General features: G+C 35.6%; 1 protein-coding gene across 1 annotated transcript in view; it reads left to right on the forward strand.

The window, feature by feature from the left end:
- The window catches only part of ASPM (assembly factor for spindle microtubules), a 67,171-nt gene that overhangs the window by 11,649 nt on the left and 33,345 nt on the right, over positions 1-22,177 (forward strand). The window contains exons 4-16 of the mRNA XM_080824033.1: positions 3,880-3,984; positions 4,386-4,532; positions 5,738-5,983; positions 6,773-6,840; positions 10,185-10,326; positions 11,097-11,227; positions 11,735-11,910; positions 14,386-14,531; positions 14,622-14,707; positions 15,166-15,387; positions 16,520-16,727; positions 16,825-16,967; positions 17,064-17,192. Of these exons, the coding sequence (XP_080680159.1) occupies positions 3,880-3,984; positions 4,386-4,532; positions 5,738-5,983; positions 6,773-6,840; positions 10,185-10,326; positions 11,097-11,227; positions 11,735-11,910; positions 14,386-14,531; positions 14,622-14,707; positions 15,166-15,387; positions 16,520-16,727; positions 16,825-16,967; positions 17,064-17,192 (1,949 nt within the window). The remainder of the gene's footprint in view (positions 1-3,879; positions 3,985-4,385; positions 4,533-5,737; positions 5,984-6,772; positions 6,841-10,184; positions 10,327-11,096; positions 11,228-11,734; positions 11,911-14,385; positions 14,532-14,621; positions 14,708-15,165; positions 15,388-16,519; positions 16,728-16,824; positions 16,968-17,063; positions 17,193-22,177) is intronic.

Raw genomic sequence — 22,177 nt, forward strand, 5'->3', positions numbered from 1 at the left:
TTTTGAGCATTTTTTCATATGTCTGATGGCCATCTGTATGACTTCTTTGGAGACATGTCTATTCAGATCTTTTGCCCACTTTTTATTTGGATTATTTAGGGATTTTTTTTTTGTTATTGAGTTGTTTGAGTGCTTTTTCTGTATTTTGGATATTAACCCCCATCAGAGTTTTCTCCCATTCAGTATGTTACCTTTGATTTGGTTGATGATTTTCTTTGCTGTGCAGAAGCTTGTAGTTTGATGTAGTCTCACTTGTTTGTTTTTGCTTTTGTTGCCTTTTCTTTTGGTGTCAATCCAAAAACTCATCACCTAGTCAAGGAGCTTACAGCCTGTGTTTCTTTCTAGGAGTTTTATGGGTTTTGGTCTCACATTCTTTAGTCCATTTTGTGTTGATTTTTGTGCATAATATAAAATAGTAGTAGAGTTTCATTATTTTGCATGTGGCTGTTCAGTTTTCCCAACATCATTTATTGAAGAGACTATATATTGTATATTCTTCCCTCCTTTGAATGTAAAACAATTGACCATGTATGTGTAGATTTATTTCTGGGCTCTCTATTCTGGTCCACTGATCTGTGTGCCTGTTTTTATGTCAATACCATCCTGTTTTATTTACTATAGCTTTGTAATACAGTTTGAAATCAGGAAATATCATGCCTCTAGCTTTGTTCTTCTTTCTCAAGATTGCTTTCCCTATTTGGGGGCTGTTGTGGTTCCACAGAAATCTTTAGAATATTTGTTCTATTCCTTTAAAAAAAAGCCATAGAAAATTTAATAGGGATTTCATTGAATCTGTAGATTGCTTTGGGTAGTATGGACATTTTAACAACATTAATTCTTTAAATACATGAGTCTGGAATATCTTTCCATTTATATGTCTCTTCAGTTTCTTTCTTCAATGTCTTATAGTTCTGTATATTTATTTTGTGTCCTGCATCTTTACTGAGTTCATTTATTCTAATGGTTTTGTGATGGAGTCTTCAGGGGTTTCTAGATATAATATTTCATCTATGAATATGACAGTTTTACATCTTTCTTTCTAATATGGATTCCTTTTATTTCTTCTTCTTGCCCAGTTGCTCTATTGAGGACTTCCAATACTGTGCTGTATAAAAGTGGCAAGAGTGGTCATCCTTGTCTTATTCCTGACCATGTATCCTCTTGTTAAATTTCTTACCTATTGTTTTCTCACTAATTCAGATCTTTCACTTATCTCAGGTACTATAGTCAACTTTTATTAACTCCCTGATGGCTTTCCCTCTAGGTATGTTCCCTAAGCAAATCTGAATTCCAGCATATGTAACATCTCCTATGTTAACACTATTTCTTTGGTTGTATTTCTTGTTTCTTATAGATATTATCTGATCAGATAACAAATTCTTTCAGTATAAGGAACATACCTATACCTGTTTTGATCTCCTACAAGGTGTACAATAAATGATGAATGATGAGTTTGTTTAAGGTGGCCACCTAGTTGGGCTTCTTTGTAAGGGTTTAAAGAAAATTGGACACATTGAGTATCTGACTGATGAGCTTATATGAGAGCATGGTAACACTCACTAAGAGTAACTGACTCTTTCTATTCTGGCAAACCCAGGAAAGCAAAGAAAGAAGTCCATTTTCCAAGATATATTTATTCAGTATTGGTAAGGTGCCTACTGTGTGCTATGCGTTGTTTGAGACTCTATGGATACAAGGAGAAAAGGTATTGTTCCTATCTTCAAGCTGCTCTCAGTCCTCTGACTGAGCTATGCATAGGGAGTCATGGAAGCACAGAAAGAGAGGCACTTTACTTGGCCTTTCTGAGTGGTGAGGAGCTGTGAGATGGTTCCAGGAAAGGATTCTCACAGAATAAAATGATTCCACGCAGAGGTACTAGCTTCTCTGGTGTTTCAGAATGAGGATTTTTTCCTCTTATTTTTTATTTTCAAATGTTCAAATACAAAGAAATTATAACCTCATAAATATGTCACAATGTGACTGTGTTCCTTATTTTCACATTTGGTGCAGATTTGTAATTCCTCTAAATCAAAACTAAGTAACTTTTTCTCTAAAGGTTCAGATAATAAATATTTAGGTTTTGTAAGCTAAATGATCTCTATCACAACTACTGAACCTCCACCACTGTAGAAGGAAAAAGAGCCACAGACAATGTATAAATCAATAAATGTGACTGTTCCAATACAATTTTCTTTTCTTTTCTTTTAAAGATTTTATTTATTTAATAGGCAGAGATCACAAGCAGGCAGAGAGGCGGGCAGAGAGAGAGAGGAAGGGAAGCAGGCTCCCTGCTGAGCAGAGAGCCCAATGTGGGGCTCGATTCTAGGACCCTGGGATCATGACCTGAGCCGAAGGCAGAGGCTTTAACCCACTGAGCCACCCAGGCGCCCCTCCAATACAATTTTATTTATGGACACTGAAATTTGAATTTCATGTAATTTTCATGTATCATAAAATACAATCATTTGAATGTTCCCCCCAATTATTTACAAATATAAAAACTAGTCTCAGATTGTAGACCATATAAAAATAGTCAGTGGGCTGGATTTTGCCTGTGGATCATAGTTTGCTCTCTTCTGCCTTTTCTTAGCTCTTTGTTTATATTTAGTAGGTGTATCATCTGGTATGAAACCTGCATTTGAGGGAGTGAACTGCTGTTCTGATATAACCTATATTAACCTATAAAGTATATCACTTTGCCACTGTCACCTTTATTGCAGTTTCCTTTGTAGTTACCACCTGCTATCTCCTTCAGTCACCTGGGTTGGATACCTGGAAATCCTCCGAAGTTCTCATTCTTTAACACTTGCCTAGCCAGTGGTTATTAAGACTTGTAGGTTCTACTATTAAAATAACTCTTCTTTCTAATTTATCTCCACTGCTTCTGTTTTAATTTAAATTCTCGTAATAGCTAAGTTGCACCACTGTGATAGCTTCCTCTTAGCTTTCTATCTCTAGTCTTGACCCCTTTTATTCCATTGGCCACTGTTTTCTAAAATGTAAATGATAGTGTTACTTCCTGGATTTAAATCTTTCTTTGGCATACCAGAGACATCAGACTGATTAATAGTGCCGGCTCTGGGAGTATACTGTCTAGCTCTGCCACTTACTGGCTTGTGTGACATTGACCAAGTAGCTCAATTTCTCTAAGCCCCGGTAGCCTAATTATATAAAATATGGATAATAATAGTACATTTCTTAGAGGTTTGCTGGGGTGATCGCCTGAGGTATTCTACATTAAAAGACTGTGATAGTGCCTGCAACAAAGTATTCAAACATTAGCTGCAACTACCTTTATTATGATTCAACTCTTTTCTACTTTTTTCAACCTCTTCTATTGTTCTTCTGATAGGTATTTTTTATTCCAATCACATTGCAGTTCTGTCAAACAGGCCACATTCCTCATGCCTAACTTCCACTTTAATAAGAGTCAGCTCAAGTGTATTTGCATTTAGGAAGGCTGTCCTACCCTTCTAGGTGAAGTTAACTCTCCCTTCTTGTTCTCACAGCTGCTTAAATGTACTTCTTTATGCGATGTATTATAATTTCTTTTAAACTTCTGTACTAGACTGAAACTTCCAAGGGCTGGGACCATATCTGCAATTCTGCATTCTCAGCATCTAGCACAGAATCTGCAATATATACATAACAATAAATGGTGGTTTAGCTTCTGCAGACACAAGAGAAAGTGTAGCTTCTGGTCTCTCACTTCCAGATGTCAGTTTTATTGACCCCCAAGTTCATAGCATAGTACCAGGCACATAGTAGTTATTTGCTAAATGGATGTGATATTGAAGAACTCAAATATAACTTTAAGAGTTCATTCGTGGAATTTATTTCATTTTTAATGCTATCATTCTGCTTTCTAATTTATTTTAGATTCATTAGTATACAGAACTCCTAATTCTAAAACAAACAAAAGAACAAAACCCATTGTTGCTGTGGCACAGTCTACTTTGACCTTCATAAAACCATTAAAAACAGGTAAGTGTTCATTATTTTTTAAAGTCACTGAAAAACTGACATGGAATGAAGCATTAACTGCATTTCAAGTGGAAAGGAATTGATACTTTCTGTTGAATTAAAGCCTTGGAGAATTGTAAATATGTGTATTCAAATAACAGGATATTTTCTCAGACTTTGGTGAAATTAACTCATGGTGACTTGGGATTTTTAAATAACCAGGAAGTACAGTGGTGTTTTTTCCCTTCAAACTTTGACTACATTTTATACCTAAAATGTTTTCAGTGGTTATCTGCAAGTAGTAGAAAAGCAAATATTGTTCAGTGTTTTAGGTGGTTTTGCTAATAAAAATGGTCTTTGCTATATATTGCATAATAATTTGAAAGAGAATTTCTCATTTAATAAACCAACTGTATTCTTAGATATTCCTAGACACCCAATGCCGTTTGCTGCAAAAAACATGTTTTATGATGAACGTTGGAAGGAAAAGCAGGAGCAGGGCTTCACTTGGTGGCTAAATTTTATATTAACTCCTGATGACTTCACTGTAAAAACAAATATTTCTGAAGGTAAACATTAAATTAATGATTAAATTAAATAATACTCTTGTTTAACAGATAGTTCTTAACATAAATTGCCATTTTTAAATTATGCATATATACTATAGTTAATGGCATGGCTCACTAACTCATTGTCATCATTGCTAAAGATTGTGTAGGTAAGAATTTTTAGGGAATTCTTTACTGAAAGTACTAAACTTTGCTTTTTCCTTTTGCTTTCCATTCTTGTTCATCAGCCAATGCAATTCCAGCCTTTCAGGGGAATGATTTTTATTTTAATATAGATTCAGTCTGAGTTAACAGTGAAACATGGCTACTAAGAAATCCAATTCAATCTTCACTGCATAAATGAAGTATACTATCCTGGTGAATAAATCTAACAGTCTTGTATGGCAAACATCTCAGTGCCTGTTCTGGAAAAGACTTGGGTGTAGAACAAGATGAAAGCCTGCTGTCCTTCAGATATTTGAAGGCTTTTTTCCTGAGAGAGAAAGAAACTTAACTTGTGGTGCTCTTGAATAGAAATTATAGGGATCAATTCAACTCAAGATAAGGAAACATCTTTGTAAACATTTAAATTGCCAAGCCATTATATAAGCTGTCTTTAAAATGATAGTTACTCCATTGTTGCATGTTCAAAGAGCGGCCTGTCTGTATTTGTTAGAGAATAGTGTATAGCGTATTTACATTAAAAGGCCCTTTGGCGAGACAGTCTCTAAAGAGAGCTTTTCTTTTTCCCCAGAAGTAAACAGAGCCTGATTTTTAGTTTTCTTCTTGAGAGAAAAAGTGTTTTATAAAAATTCAAGTTGCATTTCAAAATTTAATTGATTTTTTAAAGTCACATTCTTTAGAGACCTTTTTTAAATTTATTAAAAGAATGGAAACAGAGGAACTTAGTTGGGAGACTATTTCATAAGCATAGGTTAGGGATGATAGTGTGTGAACTTGGGTAATAATGGTAGAGGTTGTGAGAAATGGTTAGACTTGAGATCCATTTTGTAGGTAGAGCCCCAAGTTGCAACGATAGAATGGTCTAAGGTACTGAATGAACCAGATGACACCCATATTTTGAGAAAAGAAAAAAAAGAACAAGCTTGGAAGGGGCGGAAAAAAGACCCTATTTTGGCCATCTTAAATTTGCACTTACTGCTAGATTTAAGGATATATGTATATATTATTTAACCAGAAACATTCTTCCTTTTCTTTTTGCCCAGTAAATGCTGCTACTCTTCTTTTGGGATTGGAGAGTCAACATAAAATCAGTGTTCCTAGAGCTCCTACAAAAGATGAAATGTCTCTCAGAGCTTATACTGCTCGGTGCAGGCTGAATAGATTACGTCGTGCAGCATGTCGCTTATTTACTTCTGAAAAAATGGTTAAAGCTATTAAGAAGCTTGAAATTGAAATTGAAGCTAGGCGGTTAGTTGTTAGAAAAGATAGACACCTCTGGAAAGATGTTGGTAAGATTATAGAAATCTTTATAAAGATTCTTTAAAGATGTGATTGTTTATATTTTTTAAAGATTTATTTATTTTATTTATTCATTTGAGAGAGCGAGAGAGAGCATGGGTATTCATGGGGGGGGAGGAAGATGGGGGGAGAGGGGGAGAGTGGAGGAGAGAATCCTCAAGCAGAGCCCCCACTTAGTGCAGAGCCTGAGACAGGGCTGATCCCAGGACGCTGAGATCATGACCTGCACCAAAATCAAGAGTCAAATGTTTAACTGATTGAGCCACCCAGGCACCACTTGAAATTAATTCTTTAAAAACACTCAACATTTTGTATTTCAGAGTCAAATATGTACATGATTTGACTTTGCTGCCTAAAATCATGTGTACTTTAATACAATCATATAGGGGCACCTGGGTGGCTCAGTGGGTTAAGCCTCTGCCTTCAGCTCAGGTCATGGTCTCAGGGTCCTGGGATCGAGCCCCGCATCGGGCTCTCTGCTCGGCGGGGAGCCTGCCTCCCCCTCCCCCTCTGCCTGCCTCTCTGCCTACTTGTGATCTATCTCTCTCTCTCTCTGTGTCAAATACATAAATAAAAAAATTTTAAAAAAAATACAATCATAAAAAAAAAATTAAAAAAAAAAAAATACAATCATATATATAAGAATGCCATATATTTTCTTAACTGATTTCATATAAGTGATTATCCCTATTTTTCAATGATTTTCCTCCATAAAATTTTATTTATTGTCTCTATTTGAGTAGTGGTCTGAGCTTACTTGCTTTTCACATACATTTCAGGAGAACGGCAGAAAGTCCTGAATTGGCTCTTGTCATACAATCCTTTATGGCTACGAATTGGCTTAGAGGTAAGTATATGCTTCAGTTTTTGAAATTTTATCCCTTTCATTATATACTTTTATTGTATACTTCTTTTGTTATATATACCTTTAGTAGGCTTTTTATTATGTATTTTTAATAAAATGTGATTTCACTTATAAAGTCATTTAGTTAGCTTAATTGATTTTTCAGTATAAAATTTAAGGTCCTGGGGAGCCTAGGTGGCTCAGTGGGTTAAGCCTCTGCCTTCGGCTGGGGTCATGATCCTCACGGTACTGGGATCGAGCCCCGCATCAGGCTCTCTGCTCAGCGGGAAGCCTGCTTCACTTCCTCTCTCTCTCTGCCTGCCTCTCTGCCTACCTGTGATCTCTGTCTGTCAAATAAATAAATAAAATCTTTAAAAAATAAATAAATAAATAAATAATAAAATTTAAGGCCCTTTAAAAAATGCTTAGTAGGTAATTAGATCATGCCAGTATATATTATTGCCATATCATCACATAGTAAGTAATTTTCTTGTTTTCTTAAATATGTATAATTTGGTACTAGATATAATAACAAGTATTATAAGCTCCTTCTTGAGCTTTTACAAATGATATACTAGGCTGTTTGAAATACATTATCTAATTTAAGCCTCTTCAAATCCCAGTGAGGTGTGTCTTGTTTTTTTCACTTCACTGACAATACTGAAGCTTAGATTTTAAATGACATGCTATATGCCAATTATTAGTCAGGATTTGAATCTATACTTGTCTGATACCAAGCCTGAACTTGTAACCATTTTAATGCAACATTTCTTATAAAAATGTTGTCAAATTTGAGTTTTTCACTTGGTGCATGGCTCAATAATACTTAGAATTTCTTTTTTTAAGATTTTTGAAATTTTTTTATTTGACAGAGAGAGATCACAAGTAGGCAGAGAAGCAGGCAGAGTGAGAGGGAGAAGCAGGCTCCCTGCCAAGCAGAGAGCCTGATGCAGGGCTCGATCTCAGGACCCTGAGACCAAGACCTGAGCTGAAGGCAGAGGCTTAACCCACTGAGCCACCCATGTGCCCCAATACTTAGAATTTTAAAACTAACTGAATGTGGGAGACCTGGGGGGCTCAGTCGTTAAGCATCTCCCTTAGGCTCAGGTCATTATCCCAGGGTCCTGGGATAGAGCCCTGCATCGGGCTCCTTGCTCTATGGGAAACCTGCTTCTCCCTCTCCCTCTTCCCCGGCTTGTGTTCCCTCTGTAGCTATCTCTCTCTCTCTCTCTCTCTCTCATAAATAAATAAATAATCTTTAAAAAAAAAAACTAAATGAAAAAGACAGTAATAGTTGACTATTAAAAATATGATTCTATTTTTAAAATGCCCCATGTTTCCAGTTTTCTTTTGTCTTTTACTGGTATACTTTTACATTTTCTTTAGGCTTTTTGCCATTGTCATTTGGGATATTCTATTCTTCAGTTTATTCCAGGTGTTAGAATAGAATGGTCTTTGGGACCATTATTAGGAATTATTAACAGTAGTTGGCTTTTATTTATCAAGAAATTGAGGCCCAAAGAGAACAAATGATAAGCTTTCTGTGGTCACACAGTTTGATAGTATCTTTACTAAGTTTTCTTATTTCAATTTAGTATGCTTTTGTTAATCAGAAAATTACATATCAACTAGCTCTGCTTTCACAGTCAAATAATTCTGGAACCTTAATTGAAGTAGAACCCCTCTATTTGGGCCGAGGTAAAAAACAAGAGAGTTAGGCAGAAACTTGCAATGCCTTTTAAAACTTCTGCTTAGGAGCACCTGGGTGGTTCAGTTGTTTAAGTGTCTGCCTTCAGCTCAAGTCACGATCTCAAGACCCTGGGATTGAGTCCTGCATCAAGGTCCCTGTTCAGAGGGGAGTCTGCTTCTCCCTTTGCCTCTCCTTCCCTGGCTTGTGCTGTTTCTCTCACTCACTTGCTCTCAAATAAATAAATAAAATCTTTAAAAATAAATAAAAAATAAAACTTCTGCTTAGATGTAGTAGGTATCCCTCCATCTGTATTCCATTGGCCAGACCGCATTATTTGGCCAAACACAAATGAGGTAGGAATATTATCCTCCATGGACACAGCAAGTCCATGTCGTTTGGTGGGAATGTACAATCTATTTTAGATAGAAAGGAGGTATGAGTACCTGTGAACACCTTAAGGTTCTAGTGGTGGGCATGACCTTTGAAGATTTTAAGAAAACATCAAAGGAAAAAAAATAGGTAAATATAAAGTTTTTCTATTTTAACATATATTTACCATGCTTTTATCTCTACAATTGGTCAATGTAAGCTTATAAGATATAATCTGATACGGTTTTAGTTTTTTCTAATTGCTTTAAAAATCATTAATAATAAACATGTTGGTGTTAAGTTAATTTCATATTTAAATCAATTATGTTATACACAACTAATGAATCATTGAACACCACATCAAAAACTAATCTACTATACAGTAGCTAACAGGACATAATAAAAAATATTGTTAAAAATCAATTATAAACAGGGGTGCCTGGGTGGCTCAGTGGGTTAAAGCCTCTGCCTTCGGCTCGGGTCATGATCCCAGGGTCCTGGGATGGAGCCCTGCAATGGGCTCTCTGCTCAGTGGGGAGCCTGCTTCCTCCTCTCTCTGCCTGCCTCTCTGCCTACTTGTGATCTCTGTCTTCAAATAAATAAATAAAATCTTTTAAAAAAAAATCAATTATAAACATATCTGAACTTTCCAAATTATTATGTTAGATTATTTGCAGATGGGTTTCCACTTGTTAACTATTAAAAATTTTTGAATATTTAAGTTTCTGTTGTACCTTCATGATATACTTAGTAGGATAATTAAAATTGAATTTGAGCAACATGCCTACATTTGATAGTTCTTTAAAGGAAAAAATTAAATGTAAATATGGTTTGTCAGATGATTTTTAAGAATTTAACTTAGTCCTGAGCTTTTGCCTTTTTTCATCGTACATCATATACACTAAGGAATGCACAAAGCATATACAGTTTTTTTAGCAAATATCCATGTTATTTCCATACTACTTAGAAAATAGAACATTGCCAAATCCTTAGAAGATTGTAGTTTGCTCTCCCCCTGTTGTATCCTTTTGCTTCTTGAAAGTCATATAGTCTTGGGACGCCTGGGTGGCTCAGTTGGTTAGGCCGCTGCCTTCGGCTCAGGTCATGATCCCAGCGTCCTGGGATCGAGTCCCACATCCGGCTCCTTGCTCAGCAGGGAGCCTGCTTCTCTCACTGCCTCTGCCTGCCTCTCTGCCTGCTTGTGTGTACTCTCTCTCTGACAAATAAATAAATAAAATCTTTAAAAAAAAAAAAAAAGAAAGTCATATAGTCTTTAATTTCTTTTCAGACAATTTTTGGAGAACTCCTATCTTTGGAAGACAATAGTGATGTCATGGGGTTGGCTGTGTTCATTCTGAATCGCTTACTTTGGAATCCTGATATAGCCGCTGAGTACAGACACCCCACTGTTCCTCATCTGTATAGAGATGGTGAGTAGTTCTGCCTCCATTGCATTCTTTCCATGCTATGCATAAATGGCTTCTTCTTATTATTCTTTCTGGTCTCTGTTTAAATTTTACCTTCTTAGAGATGCCAATATAAATAGTTCCTCTCTCCACTATCCTCCCTTTCTTTTCACCCATCATTCCCCATCACTTCCTCCATCACTATAATTATTTTTACCTTTTTGTTGTCTCTACCCACCCTCTCCTCACAAGTAGGCTGTAAGCCCTGTGGAGATCATATTTCTTTTAGCTTGTTAACTATAAATGTGGCATCTATGATGCCGCCTGCATAGAGTAGGTGCTTATTAAAAATTTGTTGCATGAGATAGACTAAATCACTTTTTTAAAGATTTTATTTGTTTATTTGACAGAGAGGGAGATCATGAGTAGGCAGAGAGGCAGACAGAGAGAGGGGGAAGCAGGCTCCCCTCTGAGCAGAGAGCCCGATGTTGGACTCAATCCCCGAACCCTGAGATCATGACCTGAGCCGAAAGCAGAGGCTTAGCCCACTGAACCACCCAGGCGCCCCAGACTAAATTACTTGATATCTCTGTGCTTTTGCTTCCTCCTCCATGAGCTGGAAATATTGGAAACAGAGTTTTATAAATATTACATGAATTCATACATTTAAAACACTAAGAAACAAATAATGTTCTATTTGTGCTTACTATTAATTTTCTTTATTAGTACGTTATCATATTTTAAGGTGAAGCTTTTCTTTCACAGATTAACTTGCTATGTTTTTTGTACTTAAGGTCATGAAGAAGCTTTGTCTAAGTTTACATTGAAAAAGTTATTGCTGTTGGTTTGTTTCCTTGATTATGCTAAAATATCCAAACTTATTGATCATGACCCTTGTCTCTTCTGTAAAGATGCTGAATTCAAGGTATAGTTTTCATTTTCTCTTCTGGAGTTCACATTTAAGATTTTACTTGTTTTTATTGTATATTTTCTCTTTAAAAACTTCTCTTAAGTTTCCCAAAGAAGAGTACTCTGGAGTGGAATAGGATAGGAATACTTATCTAGTCTGTCTTATTAATAGTTCTGACCCTGCCTAACTTATTGGTTGACTTTTTACCAACACAGTACCCTATGAAGTTTTGTTGATTTGAGAATTCTGAGGATTAACTGGGTAGGGGGCGGATTTCTTTCCTAATTTAGCATACTATCAAATGAAGACTAATTTTTGGAATCTGTTGTTAATTATGAGCAATTTTTTAAAAGGCCTTAAATTGGAAATAGATGTACATTATTACCATATGATATGAAACTGACTTTTTTTATGCTACCATTAATTTGACTTCATTTCTATATGCACAGAATAAGAATTTGTTGTTATTATAAACAAAATTATAATCTTGGGATTTAATACCTGCATCTTGTTTCTCCACAGACTAGTAAAGACATTCTTCTGGCTTTTTCACGAGACTTCCTAAGTGGTGAAGGTGATCTTTCCCGTCACCTTAGCTTATTGGGATTACCTGTTAACCACGTACAGACACCATTTGATGAATTTGATTTTGCTGTTACAAATCTTGCTATAGACTTGCAGTGTGGGGTGCGTCTTGTGTAAGTATGAGAAATAAGAATTATTTTACTTAATGGAATAGACTAAAATTTTCTGGTAAACACTTTTTTTGTATTTACGTAGTCTTTCTTGCTCTTTCTTTTTTTAAAATTTATTTATTTGAGAGAGAGAGAGAGAGAGAGTTGGGGGAGGGGGGAGGGGAGAATACTCTTGCAGATTCTGCTGAGCACAGAGCCCAACATGGGGCTTAATCTCACAACCCTCAGATCATAACCTGGACTGAAATCAAGAGTCAGACACTTAACAAACTGAGCCACTCAGGCGCCCCTCTTTCTTGCTCTTTCGTATGATGCAGTAAATTTTTTTAGGGTAAAAAGGATTGGGACAAGTATGTGCAGCACCTTTGTAAAATAGTGTCAATTTTAGGTCTAGAAACCTTGTCTCCTATGCACATTTTTTTGTTTCATGATGACAGTGACAAAGGTCTGCGAGTAGTAACCAGTGATGCCCTAGAACAGAAGCTGGGACAAGCATGGAACCGTTTAAAATATCAAACATTTAAGTAACACGTTATGGTGACAGGGTTTCATAAGTACTATTATTACTTGGGACCAATTCCAGTCACATTATTAACCTTGTTTTGCACAGGAGGAAAATCAGGCTGGAGAAGTAAGAGAGTGTGCCCAAGTTTTATATCATGACATTGAGACATAAACTCAGGATGTCTGGCTTCAAATCATACAACACTTCTCAGTAACAAACCAGAATCGTCAAAATTGGCTTTTGTAGGAGTCCAGTGGATTAGCAGTTCCTGCGTTGGCAGGAGTGACCATGAGCACTGTACTACAGTTGGCCTCTTCGGGATTTCTGCATTGGAGACGTTTGTCTTGTTTCTAAGAAAGTCTCCAATTTACATTACATTTGACATATGTGAGGAAGGGATCTCTGGAACTTTATGAATCCCTAGTTCTTCAAAAACAACATACATGTCACTTGCTTCCTTCCAAATTAAATTTCCATGAATATTCTTTTCTGATTATATGTTCTCACGACAAAGTAATGGTCTTCTGAACTTTTCTGTAGTTATTTATCACTTGAGTAATTTCCATATAGTCTAGAGCATTTGCTGAAAATGTTTCACATGTTATTTTTATATTTAATTTGTTCATTTCATACATCCAAGCCACTACATGTGTTTTCTGGCCAATAGGAGTTCATGTTTTTAGACTTTCTCCACTTTCCAGGAGGGGCACTGACTGATTTTATGTTCACTGCTATTTTCCACAATGGAAGACATTTTTTAGGTTTTTACGAGAGTTACTAAGGACTTAGCAGCGTTGGATATTGATGATTTTTGTTGGTCAGGAATTCTAACTAGTTAAGAGACTTGATTTTGCATACCAGATTTCTACTTTCTTCGGTGTCAGCAAAATGATCATGAATCTTCAAGGTCATTTGAGAATGCTTGAGAATGGTTAATCTACTGATGCCATAGGTAATGGATTGACCTACTGTTGCAGAAATACTTCATATGTTGATTGAGTGGTTAGCCTGGAATGATCTTGAGTAACTTTCTAACCTTTAGAAATTAAGGTTATATAAACGGTTCTCCAAATTTTAGTTCTATAAACAATTCTGCCAAATTTTAGCTATCTGCAATAATCTGTTGGGGTTTGCTTTTTCTGTAAAAATATTGATTATTGTCTAGTAGATAAAATACTAGTGACATAGATGATATTAGAGGTTTGAATTTAAGTTGTAGTATATATTTCTTTTTAAGATAGGCACTCAAATATTTTTACAATAATCTGGCATAGATATAATGGCTTTTGAATCTGATAAAACTGAGTTTTAGTTCATATTACTAACTATATGACTATAGGCAGTTTACTAAATTCCTTTGGTCTTTGGTTTCTTCATCTGAAGAAAGAAAAAAAAAACAGTAATAATGCCTGATTGTGGGACTTGCTATGAGGACTAAAATAAGAAAAGAAAGCACTTGCTTGATGTGTAGAATATAGTAGTCCCTCCACAAATATACTTTCTCCTTTCCTTTCCCTTTCTTTTTTCCTATAGAACTCTGTTATTTTGTTCATGTGTGCATTTGTGTATGTCTTATCTTTTTTTCTTACATTCTGTTCATAAACCTCAAACTGCAGGCTTAAAATGAGAAATGACTCTTATTTGCTAATTGTGGAGCAAGAGTTTTCAGTTAGTCTTTGGGGATCTTTCTCACTTAAAATCCTTCAGATTAGGGGGATTTATGTGGGTGGTAACTGTAATTAAATAAAGTTCATCTTGTATTTTTTTGTTTGTTTTTTAAAGGAAAGTTAAGTTTATTTCTTTACATGGTAAGAAAAATCATACATTGGTTCTTAGTGTCTCAGTGTGGGGAGGGTAAAGGCAGGATAGTGATGATATTTTGGGGTCTAGTTTGAGCCTCACCTTTTGATGCCAGGAGCTTTTCACATATGTTTTTATATGAGAGTGTCATCTGAAAATTTCTTTATTGTTAGGCGAATCATGGAACTTCTCACACGAGACTGGAATCTCTCAAAGAAACTCAGGATTCCTGCAATAAGTCGTCTTCAGAAGATGCACAATGTTGATATTGTTCTTCAAATTCTTAGATCACAAGGAATTCAATTAAATGATGAACATGGTAAAAATTGAGTAAAGATAAAACTTTTTCATCTCATGAAAAACTGATATGTACATATATTGTGCTAATAGGCTGTCTTTTCATTTATAGGAAATACAATCCTATCTAAGGATATTGTGGATAGGCACAGAGAAAAAACTCTTGCATTACTTTGGAAAATAGCATTTGCTTTTCAGGTATTGTACATTTGGTAAATGTTATACTTTTTATCAAATTTTTATACTTTTTTTAAGTGTATCAACCAATAATATTGGTTTATAAAAGCATTTTCATCAAATAGACAACAATAACTGTTACTTACTGGGGTTTATTCTGTCCCAGGAACTGGAATAATTGCAATTTAATCTTCACAATACCCCTGTAAGGTAGGTGTTGTCACTGCTTCATAGATAAGGAAAGTGAAGCTAGATGTTAGAACATTGATAGGAAGAAGCGATGAGATTAGAATCCAGGCTTATGTGACCCCAGATCTTACACACGACACACTATACATTAACCACTATGCATTCCATCACTTCTGCATAAATTATGTTTGTGTTTAAAAAAAAATGAAGACGACAATGACTAACTTCTGTGGGTTAAAATGGTATATGAAAAACATAGAGATATTTATCCTTTTTTGTGTGTGTTTCAGGTGGATATTTCCATTAATTTAGATCAGTTAAAAGAAGAAATTGACTTTTTAAAACACACACAGAGTATGAAGAAAACAATGTCTGCACGATCTTGTCATTCTGATGCTATTATCAATAAGAAAAAAGACAAAAGAAATAGTGGTTCCTTTGAACAACATAGTGAAAGCATAAAGCTGTTGATGGAGTGGGTAAATGCTGTTTGTGCTTTCTATAATAAAAAAGTAAGTTTCTTTGTTTTTGTTTAAGCTCACTGTCTTTATATTTTGGTTAAAGTCAAACTTTATTCATAAAATATTTTGTTGCATTTCTTAAATAATGTAGTTTATATATAAGCAAACTTTTCCTCAAATGAGTGAGGGTGTTTTCACATACTGTATTTTATCTAATGTAAGATGTCACCAGTTATATAATGCACAATTTTTTAATGTATTACCAAGAAAGAAAAAATGCCCTAGTCAGGAGCCTCAGTAGGAGACATTTGTCAGAACAGGGGCACCTAAGGATTACACCCCTGTTTTAAAGGTACACGCAAATAAACTCAGCATGCTTCTAGAAGTGGATGATAGAGAACCTGACCGCTGGTTACAAGGGGGAGGAAAAAAATCTAAGTTGAGTGTTTTGTAATCATTTGTTAGATTAATACTGTATTTCTGTACCCTTGATGAAGTATACCCTTAAATGTAAATATGTGAAAATGAATAAAATATCTGGTAAAGAATATGAAGCCAGAAAAATGATAGAGTTCATGTTACTAAATATAAAAAACTGTTACACCTTGAACAGTATGGTTAGTAGAAGATTTGTCAGATACATGGATAATCATCTACGTTTTAACTAAATACTAGAGAGCTATGGAAGGCTCTAGGGGAGCATGTGTTCCGTAACTTTGTCTTAACTTCTGGTGTTGCTGGCAATCCTTGGCATTCCTGGGCTTGTGGATCCCTTACTCCAGTCTCTGCCTCTGTCCTCACATAGCATCTTCCTGTATGTCTGTCTCTGTGTGTCTCTCCATATAAGGATACCAGACATTAGATTTAGAATCTACCCTACTCCACTGTGAAAATTAAACCTGCAGTGGCCCTATATCCAAATAATGTGATAGTTTGATATTCTGGAAAGGACATGAATTTTTTGAGGGACCCTATTTCTCCTAGCACAATAATCAAAATTCTATTTTTAAAAGAGTATTTTATCATTGAGAATTTGGCTATAAATAAAGTATTAATTATTCTAGGTACTATTAGCCACTAATATGATTTTCCTAGCTATTAAAAGGAAATATGCACTAGAAAACCATTAATATCTATATTACTGTCCAATATAGTTAATCATTTTCCTGCTATTTCCAATCAGGTGGAGAATTTTACAGTATCTTTCTCAGATGGCCGTGTATTATGTTACCTGATCCATCACTACCATCCTTACTATGTGCCTTTTGATGCTATATGTCAGCGGACGACTCAAACTGTAGAATGCACACAAACTGGCTCAGTGGTGTTAAATTCATCATCTGAATCTGACGGAAGTTCTCTGGATTTGTCTTTTAAAGCATTTGATCATGGTTAGTCCTTTTTGGCTGATTCACTTTTCAAGTTTTTTCTTTGTCCCATCAGATTTCTGACTGGAGCTGTCTAATCTCTTCTTTATTTGCATAGTAGAAAACACTTCAGAACTATACAAAGAACTTCTAGAAAATGAAAAGAAAAATTTTCAGTTGGTCAGGTCTGCAGTTAGAGACCTTGGTGGAATACCTGCTATGATTAATCACTCGGATATGTCCAATACAATTCCTGACGAAAAGGTAAGTGTTCTTCAACTAGTAAGAGTCTCAGCAGGTGACAGTAAGATGCGTATTCTCTGGCAAACTTCTGTTTCCATCTCTTCTGTTTTCTTTTAGGTGGTTATCACTTATTTGTCATTTCTTTGTGCAAGGCTTTTGGATCTTTGTAAAGAAGCAAGAGCTGCTAGACTTATACAGACAACTTGGAGAAAATACAAGCTAAAAACAGATCTAAAACGCCATCAGGTACTCCCCCAAAATGAAAACACTACAATGTGAATTGTACTTCACAAAATACCAGTTGATTGAATTTCGTTATGATTTTTGCAGTTTACTGATATGTGAAGTTATTGACCTAATTTTAATAATTGTTTGTGTTTTGGGTTAGGGATGGGTATTTCTCCCTAAGCCTTGATGTTTCTTTCACTGGATGTGTCTTCCAGGCACTGTTCCCTCGCTTGCTCTGGCGGAAGTAGAATAACTTACGCCCTTTGTAAATTTACAAAAGTAAACTGAGGATACCTGACTCAGCTCTTTTCTCCTTCATGGGTTCTAACCTATCCCTTCCTGGAATCTAAACTATCTCTGGGAGCAGTTTTCCATGAATTTTTTCATGTGGTGTTCTGGGAGTCTTGATCTTGGTGCTGGAGAGTGTCCCTGGAGTCTGGGTGTCTGTCTGATTTTGTAGTGCAGTTAGCCAGCTCATTCTGTTTGTCTGAAACTGTTTTCCAGTGTATCCTTTATTTGTTTAAAAGTGGAGGGACGCCTGGGTGGTGCAGTTGGTTAAGCATCTGCCTTTGGCTCAGGTCATGATCCTAGGGTCCTGGGATCAAGCCCCACATCGTGCTCCCTGCTCTGTGGGGGAGCCTGCTTCTCACTCTCCCTCTGCCTGCCACGCCCCCTGCTTATGCGCTCTCTCTCTCTCTCTGTCAAATAAATAAAATCTTAAAAAAGAAATTTTTTTTAAGTGGAATTTGTTTTCTATTGTTTTACTTATTGTTTGGGATCTGGGCACAGGGATAGTGATGTTATTTGTCATTTCCCTTTTTGACCCCAACAGTACAAACTTTTACATTAATGTAAGCTTTTTTTTTTTTTTTAAATTCTGAGAAAAATGTAATTTTTAACCAACTGTGAAATGATCTCCTTGGTCAAGTTGAACAAACTATTTTAATCCTTTTTTATCCCTACCCCTTCCACTAATGATCTTATATTCACTTATTTGGAAAATCAAATAAAATAAGCAGCTATGTTTGATAAACTTACCAGGTATTTCAGAAATACTTTCCACTTTATACTGCTCCTCAATTTCGAGTTACTGTGCATTTATGATAGAGTTCTTAATAACTCTATAAAACAGCTACATTTTGGCAACTCTTAAACATACCATGTATTTTGTCGTAGTTTGTCAGACTCGGAAATAACAGTAATTGAGGTAATTTGCTGTTACCCCACTCAAACTCCTAGTAGTAACTTTTGGGAAATAGGCAGTGGCTTATACTCACAAATGGTCTTTTCTGCTAACGTATCTAATCTTTGTGCCTTCTTTTGCACCTTTTCTTCTCAGAATCTGCCTCCTTGCCCACATATGTCTTAGAGGATAACTTTGTACTCTGGAAGCTTATAGGAGAATTGCTTTAGGAGAGTTTTCAGCAAAGACTCTTTCCTGGCTGGTCCTCAAATTATTTCACTCATTCTGTTTATATGACATTAAATGAGAGAGTAAAAATCCCATGAAACAGATATTTATCAGAATTGGGGGGACTGGTAAATGAAATCTGCTTTATTTTCTGCTCAAGATGACCTTATACAATAAGATATAAACTACAAAGATTTCCTAGCTGTTTGCTGGGGAGATCTCTTTTCCTGATTTAGGAAGTAGAAAGTTCCCTGTTTTTTAAAGACAACTGCTTCTATCCTTTCTCCAGGTGACCATTCTCCCTCTCTTATACAATTACACTAACATCCAATTACATGTTTTCGTTTGCTATTTGGAACATTAAGCAGTAGGTTCCCTATATATTGTCATAGAAATATTATAATCTAATAAACATATAAAAATTACCTTGAGATAGCTAATTTTTCAGGTTTTATATTTTACTTCCATGTCATTGTTATAATTCACATGAACTATCCATTGAGAAAAGACTGGCTCAAGTTTTTGTAGTGATAAGTGAAAATTGACTAATGACCCAATTCCTAATGAATGAGGTGGGATTATCCAAGGGTACCCTGACACATTAGTTCTTCTGTCAAAGAGTAGGCATAAACTGTAAAGCAAAGTGAATCCCTGTATGTGGCCTATATGCAAGGTAAAATAAAACAAGCTTGTAGTAGGTTAGCTTAGCAATAGCGTAAGATTAAAAATGATAACATGCAGTCTAATTTAGCAAAGAAACAGTGACTTAACCAGCATTGGAATTTTTACCATCAGTTTATAAATAATTTTTCAAACAGTTGCTAGTTTGGATTTATCTATTTTCCATCTGTAGCTTCTCTAATGTCACATAAAATTGTTCCATTTTAGTTTGCTTGAGATTGAGATGATCTACAAACTTACCTTAGCCCACTGTATCTAGGAGTGCCCCTTGCCTTGGAACTTTTGACTCTTTTTTTTTTTTTTAAGCTAATAGGAAATGCTTATTTTTAACCCAGTTTTTGTTTAATTGTGGTAAAGAACAGATCATGAAATTTACTATCTTAACTCTTTTTAAAGTGTATAGTTCAGTAGTGTGAAGTATATTTACATCACTATGAAACAAATCTCCAGAAATTTTTTAAGTTGTAGAACTGAAATTGTGCTCCTTAAATAACTCCTCACTTCCCCCTCCCCCTAGCCCTGGTAACCACCATTCTACTTTCTATTTCTACAAATTTAACCATTTTAGATACCTCATATAAGTGAAATCATGCAATATTTGTCCTTTCATGACTGGATTCTTTCACTTAGCATATGTCCTCAAGGTCCATCCATGTTGTAGCATGTGGAAGAATTTGTTTTTAAGTCTACATAGTATTCTGTTTGTATGTATATAGCACATTTAATTTATCCATTCATCTTTCAGTGGGCATTTAGGTTATGCCCACCTATGGGTTCTTGTGAATAATGCTGCTATGAACATGGGTCTATCTCTTTGAGACCTTGCTTTCAGTTCTTTTGAATATATACCTAGAAGTGGGATTGCTGGATCATATGTGGTAGTTTCATTTTTTAATTTTTTTGAGGAACTGCCATACTACTTTCCATATTGGTCACTGTGTGTCACATTTTACAATCCTGTCAGTAGTGGACAAGCATTCCAACTTCTCCACATCCCTGCCAATACTTGTTAATAGTGTGGAATATCTCATTGTGCTCTTGATTTGCATTTTTCTGACAGTTAGTGTTATTGAGCATCTTTTCATTTGTGTGTTAGCCATTTGTATGTCATCTTTGGAGAAATGTCTATTCCTTTGTCCATTTTTAGATCAGGTTATTTGATTTTTTTATTGTTGAGTTATAGGAGTTCTTTATATATTCTAGATATAAGTCCCTTATTAGATATATGATTTGCAAATACTTTTTTCTCATTCTGTAGATTGTTTTCACTTTGTTAATTGTGTCCTTTGCTGACAAATTTTTTTTTAAGTTTGTCTGTTTGCTTTTGTTGCTTGTGCTTTTGATGTCATCCAATAAACCATTGCTAACTATGAAATTTTCTCTATGTTTTCTATAAGTAGTTTTACAGTTTTGTGTCTTACATTTAGGACTTTAATTTGTTTGGAGTTAATTTATGTATGTGTATGGTGTAAGAAGAGGGTCCGACTTCTTTCTTTTTTATGTGATTATCTAGTTTTTCCAGCAGCATTTGTTATAGAGACTCTTCTTTTCCCATTGATCGCTCTTGGCACCCTTGTCAAAGATCACTCATCCGTGTATATGAGGGTGTATTTCTGGGTTCTCTATTCTATGCCATTGGTCTGTATGCCTGTCTTTATACTAGTGCCACACTACTTGATTATTGTAGCTTTGAAATATATTTTGAAATTGTGGCTGGGTGGAGGGATGGTTTTAATTTGTATATCTATAGTCTTTTTTTTTAAGATTTTATTTATTCATTTGATAGACAGAGATCACAAGTAGGCAGAGAAGCAGGCAGAGAGAGAGGAGGAAGCAGGCTCCCTGCTGAGCAGAGAGCCCGATACAGGGCTCGATCCCAGGACCCTGGGATCATGACCTGAGCCGAAGGCAGAGGCTTTAACCCACTGAGCCACCCAGGCGCCCCACTGATATCCATAGTCTTAAAGGCCATATGCTCTACAGGGGTACAGACTGTGGTTAGATCACTTAATCAATTTGTTGGACATAATTCTACCCCAATTTTAGAATTGTCTAGTCTTTTTCCACTTAGGAGTGATGTAATATATGACTCTCACCATTTCTTAGTATTTGTTTCAATCCATTAACTACATTTTTCCTTTTTTAGAGTGGCTGTTTGATCCCTACCATAGTTGAATGTGTTCCCATACTGTGCAGTTTCCACCCATAGATCTCAATGCCTGATTATAATTAATTAATAATTAGAATCTAATGTCTATGTAGAGCCCATCCTTGGATAGTGAGCTGTTCCAGATAGCTACATAAAGTTATAAATAACTGTAAATTTATAGCTACATGCTAAAAATTGTTCTTTCCACCACAGGGAATAATTTATATTCTAGTTTCCAATTCAGGTAACTGAAATGATAAATCTGGCCTTGAGGGTGTGGCAAAGTGATTGCTTCAATCGAATACTGGTTATCTGCCCAGTAGACTGACAGTCTACTTGACTTCTCTGTCTCAGTTTCCCCATAGTCATAAAAGTGGTACCTGTTCATCTGTTCTTATGGTTGTGTGAGATTTAGATGAAGCATTCATGAAGTGTTTAGAACGGTGCCTGATGCCTAGTAAGTATTTGACCTATGTTATTTTTGCTAGTACTTCATCATTAGAAGTAACAGAAATAGAGGTATATAGGGTATCAGCCTGTGGTGCTCCCAGGGCAGGTAGCTCTTTTTCGGCCACTTAAGCTATCAAGCAGTCCTGCTACCACTTCCCATAACCTGATATTCTGTCATCTTGATTGCTATGCCTTAAAGCCATAAAGTATTCTGTGCTAAAAGTAAATATTTTGCTGCTTCTCCCTTTTTGTTAATTTCTTTGTTCGAGTTGTTACAAAGCAAGACTACCTTATATTGTAAGGCATTTTGTT

The sequence above is a fragment of the Martes martes genome (assembly GCF_963455335.1).
Source record: "Martes martes genome assembly, chromosome: 15".
Lineage (NCBI taxonomy): Eukaryota > Metazoa > Chordata > Mammalia > Carnivora > Mustelidae > Martes > Martes martes.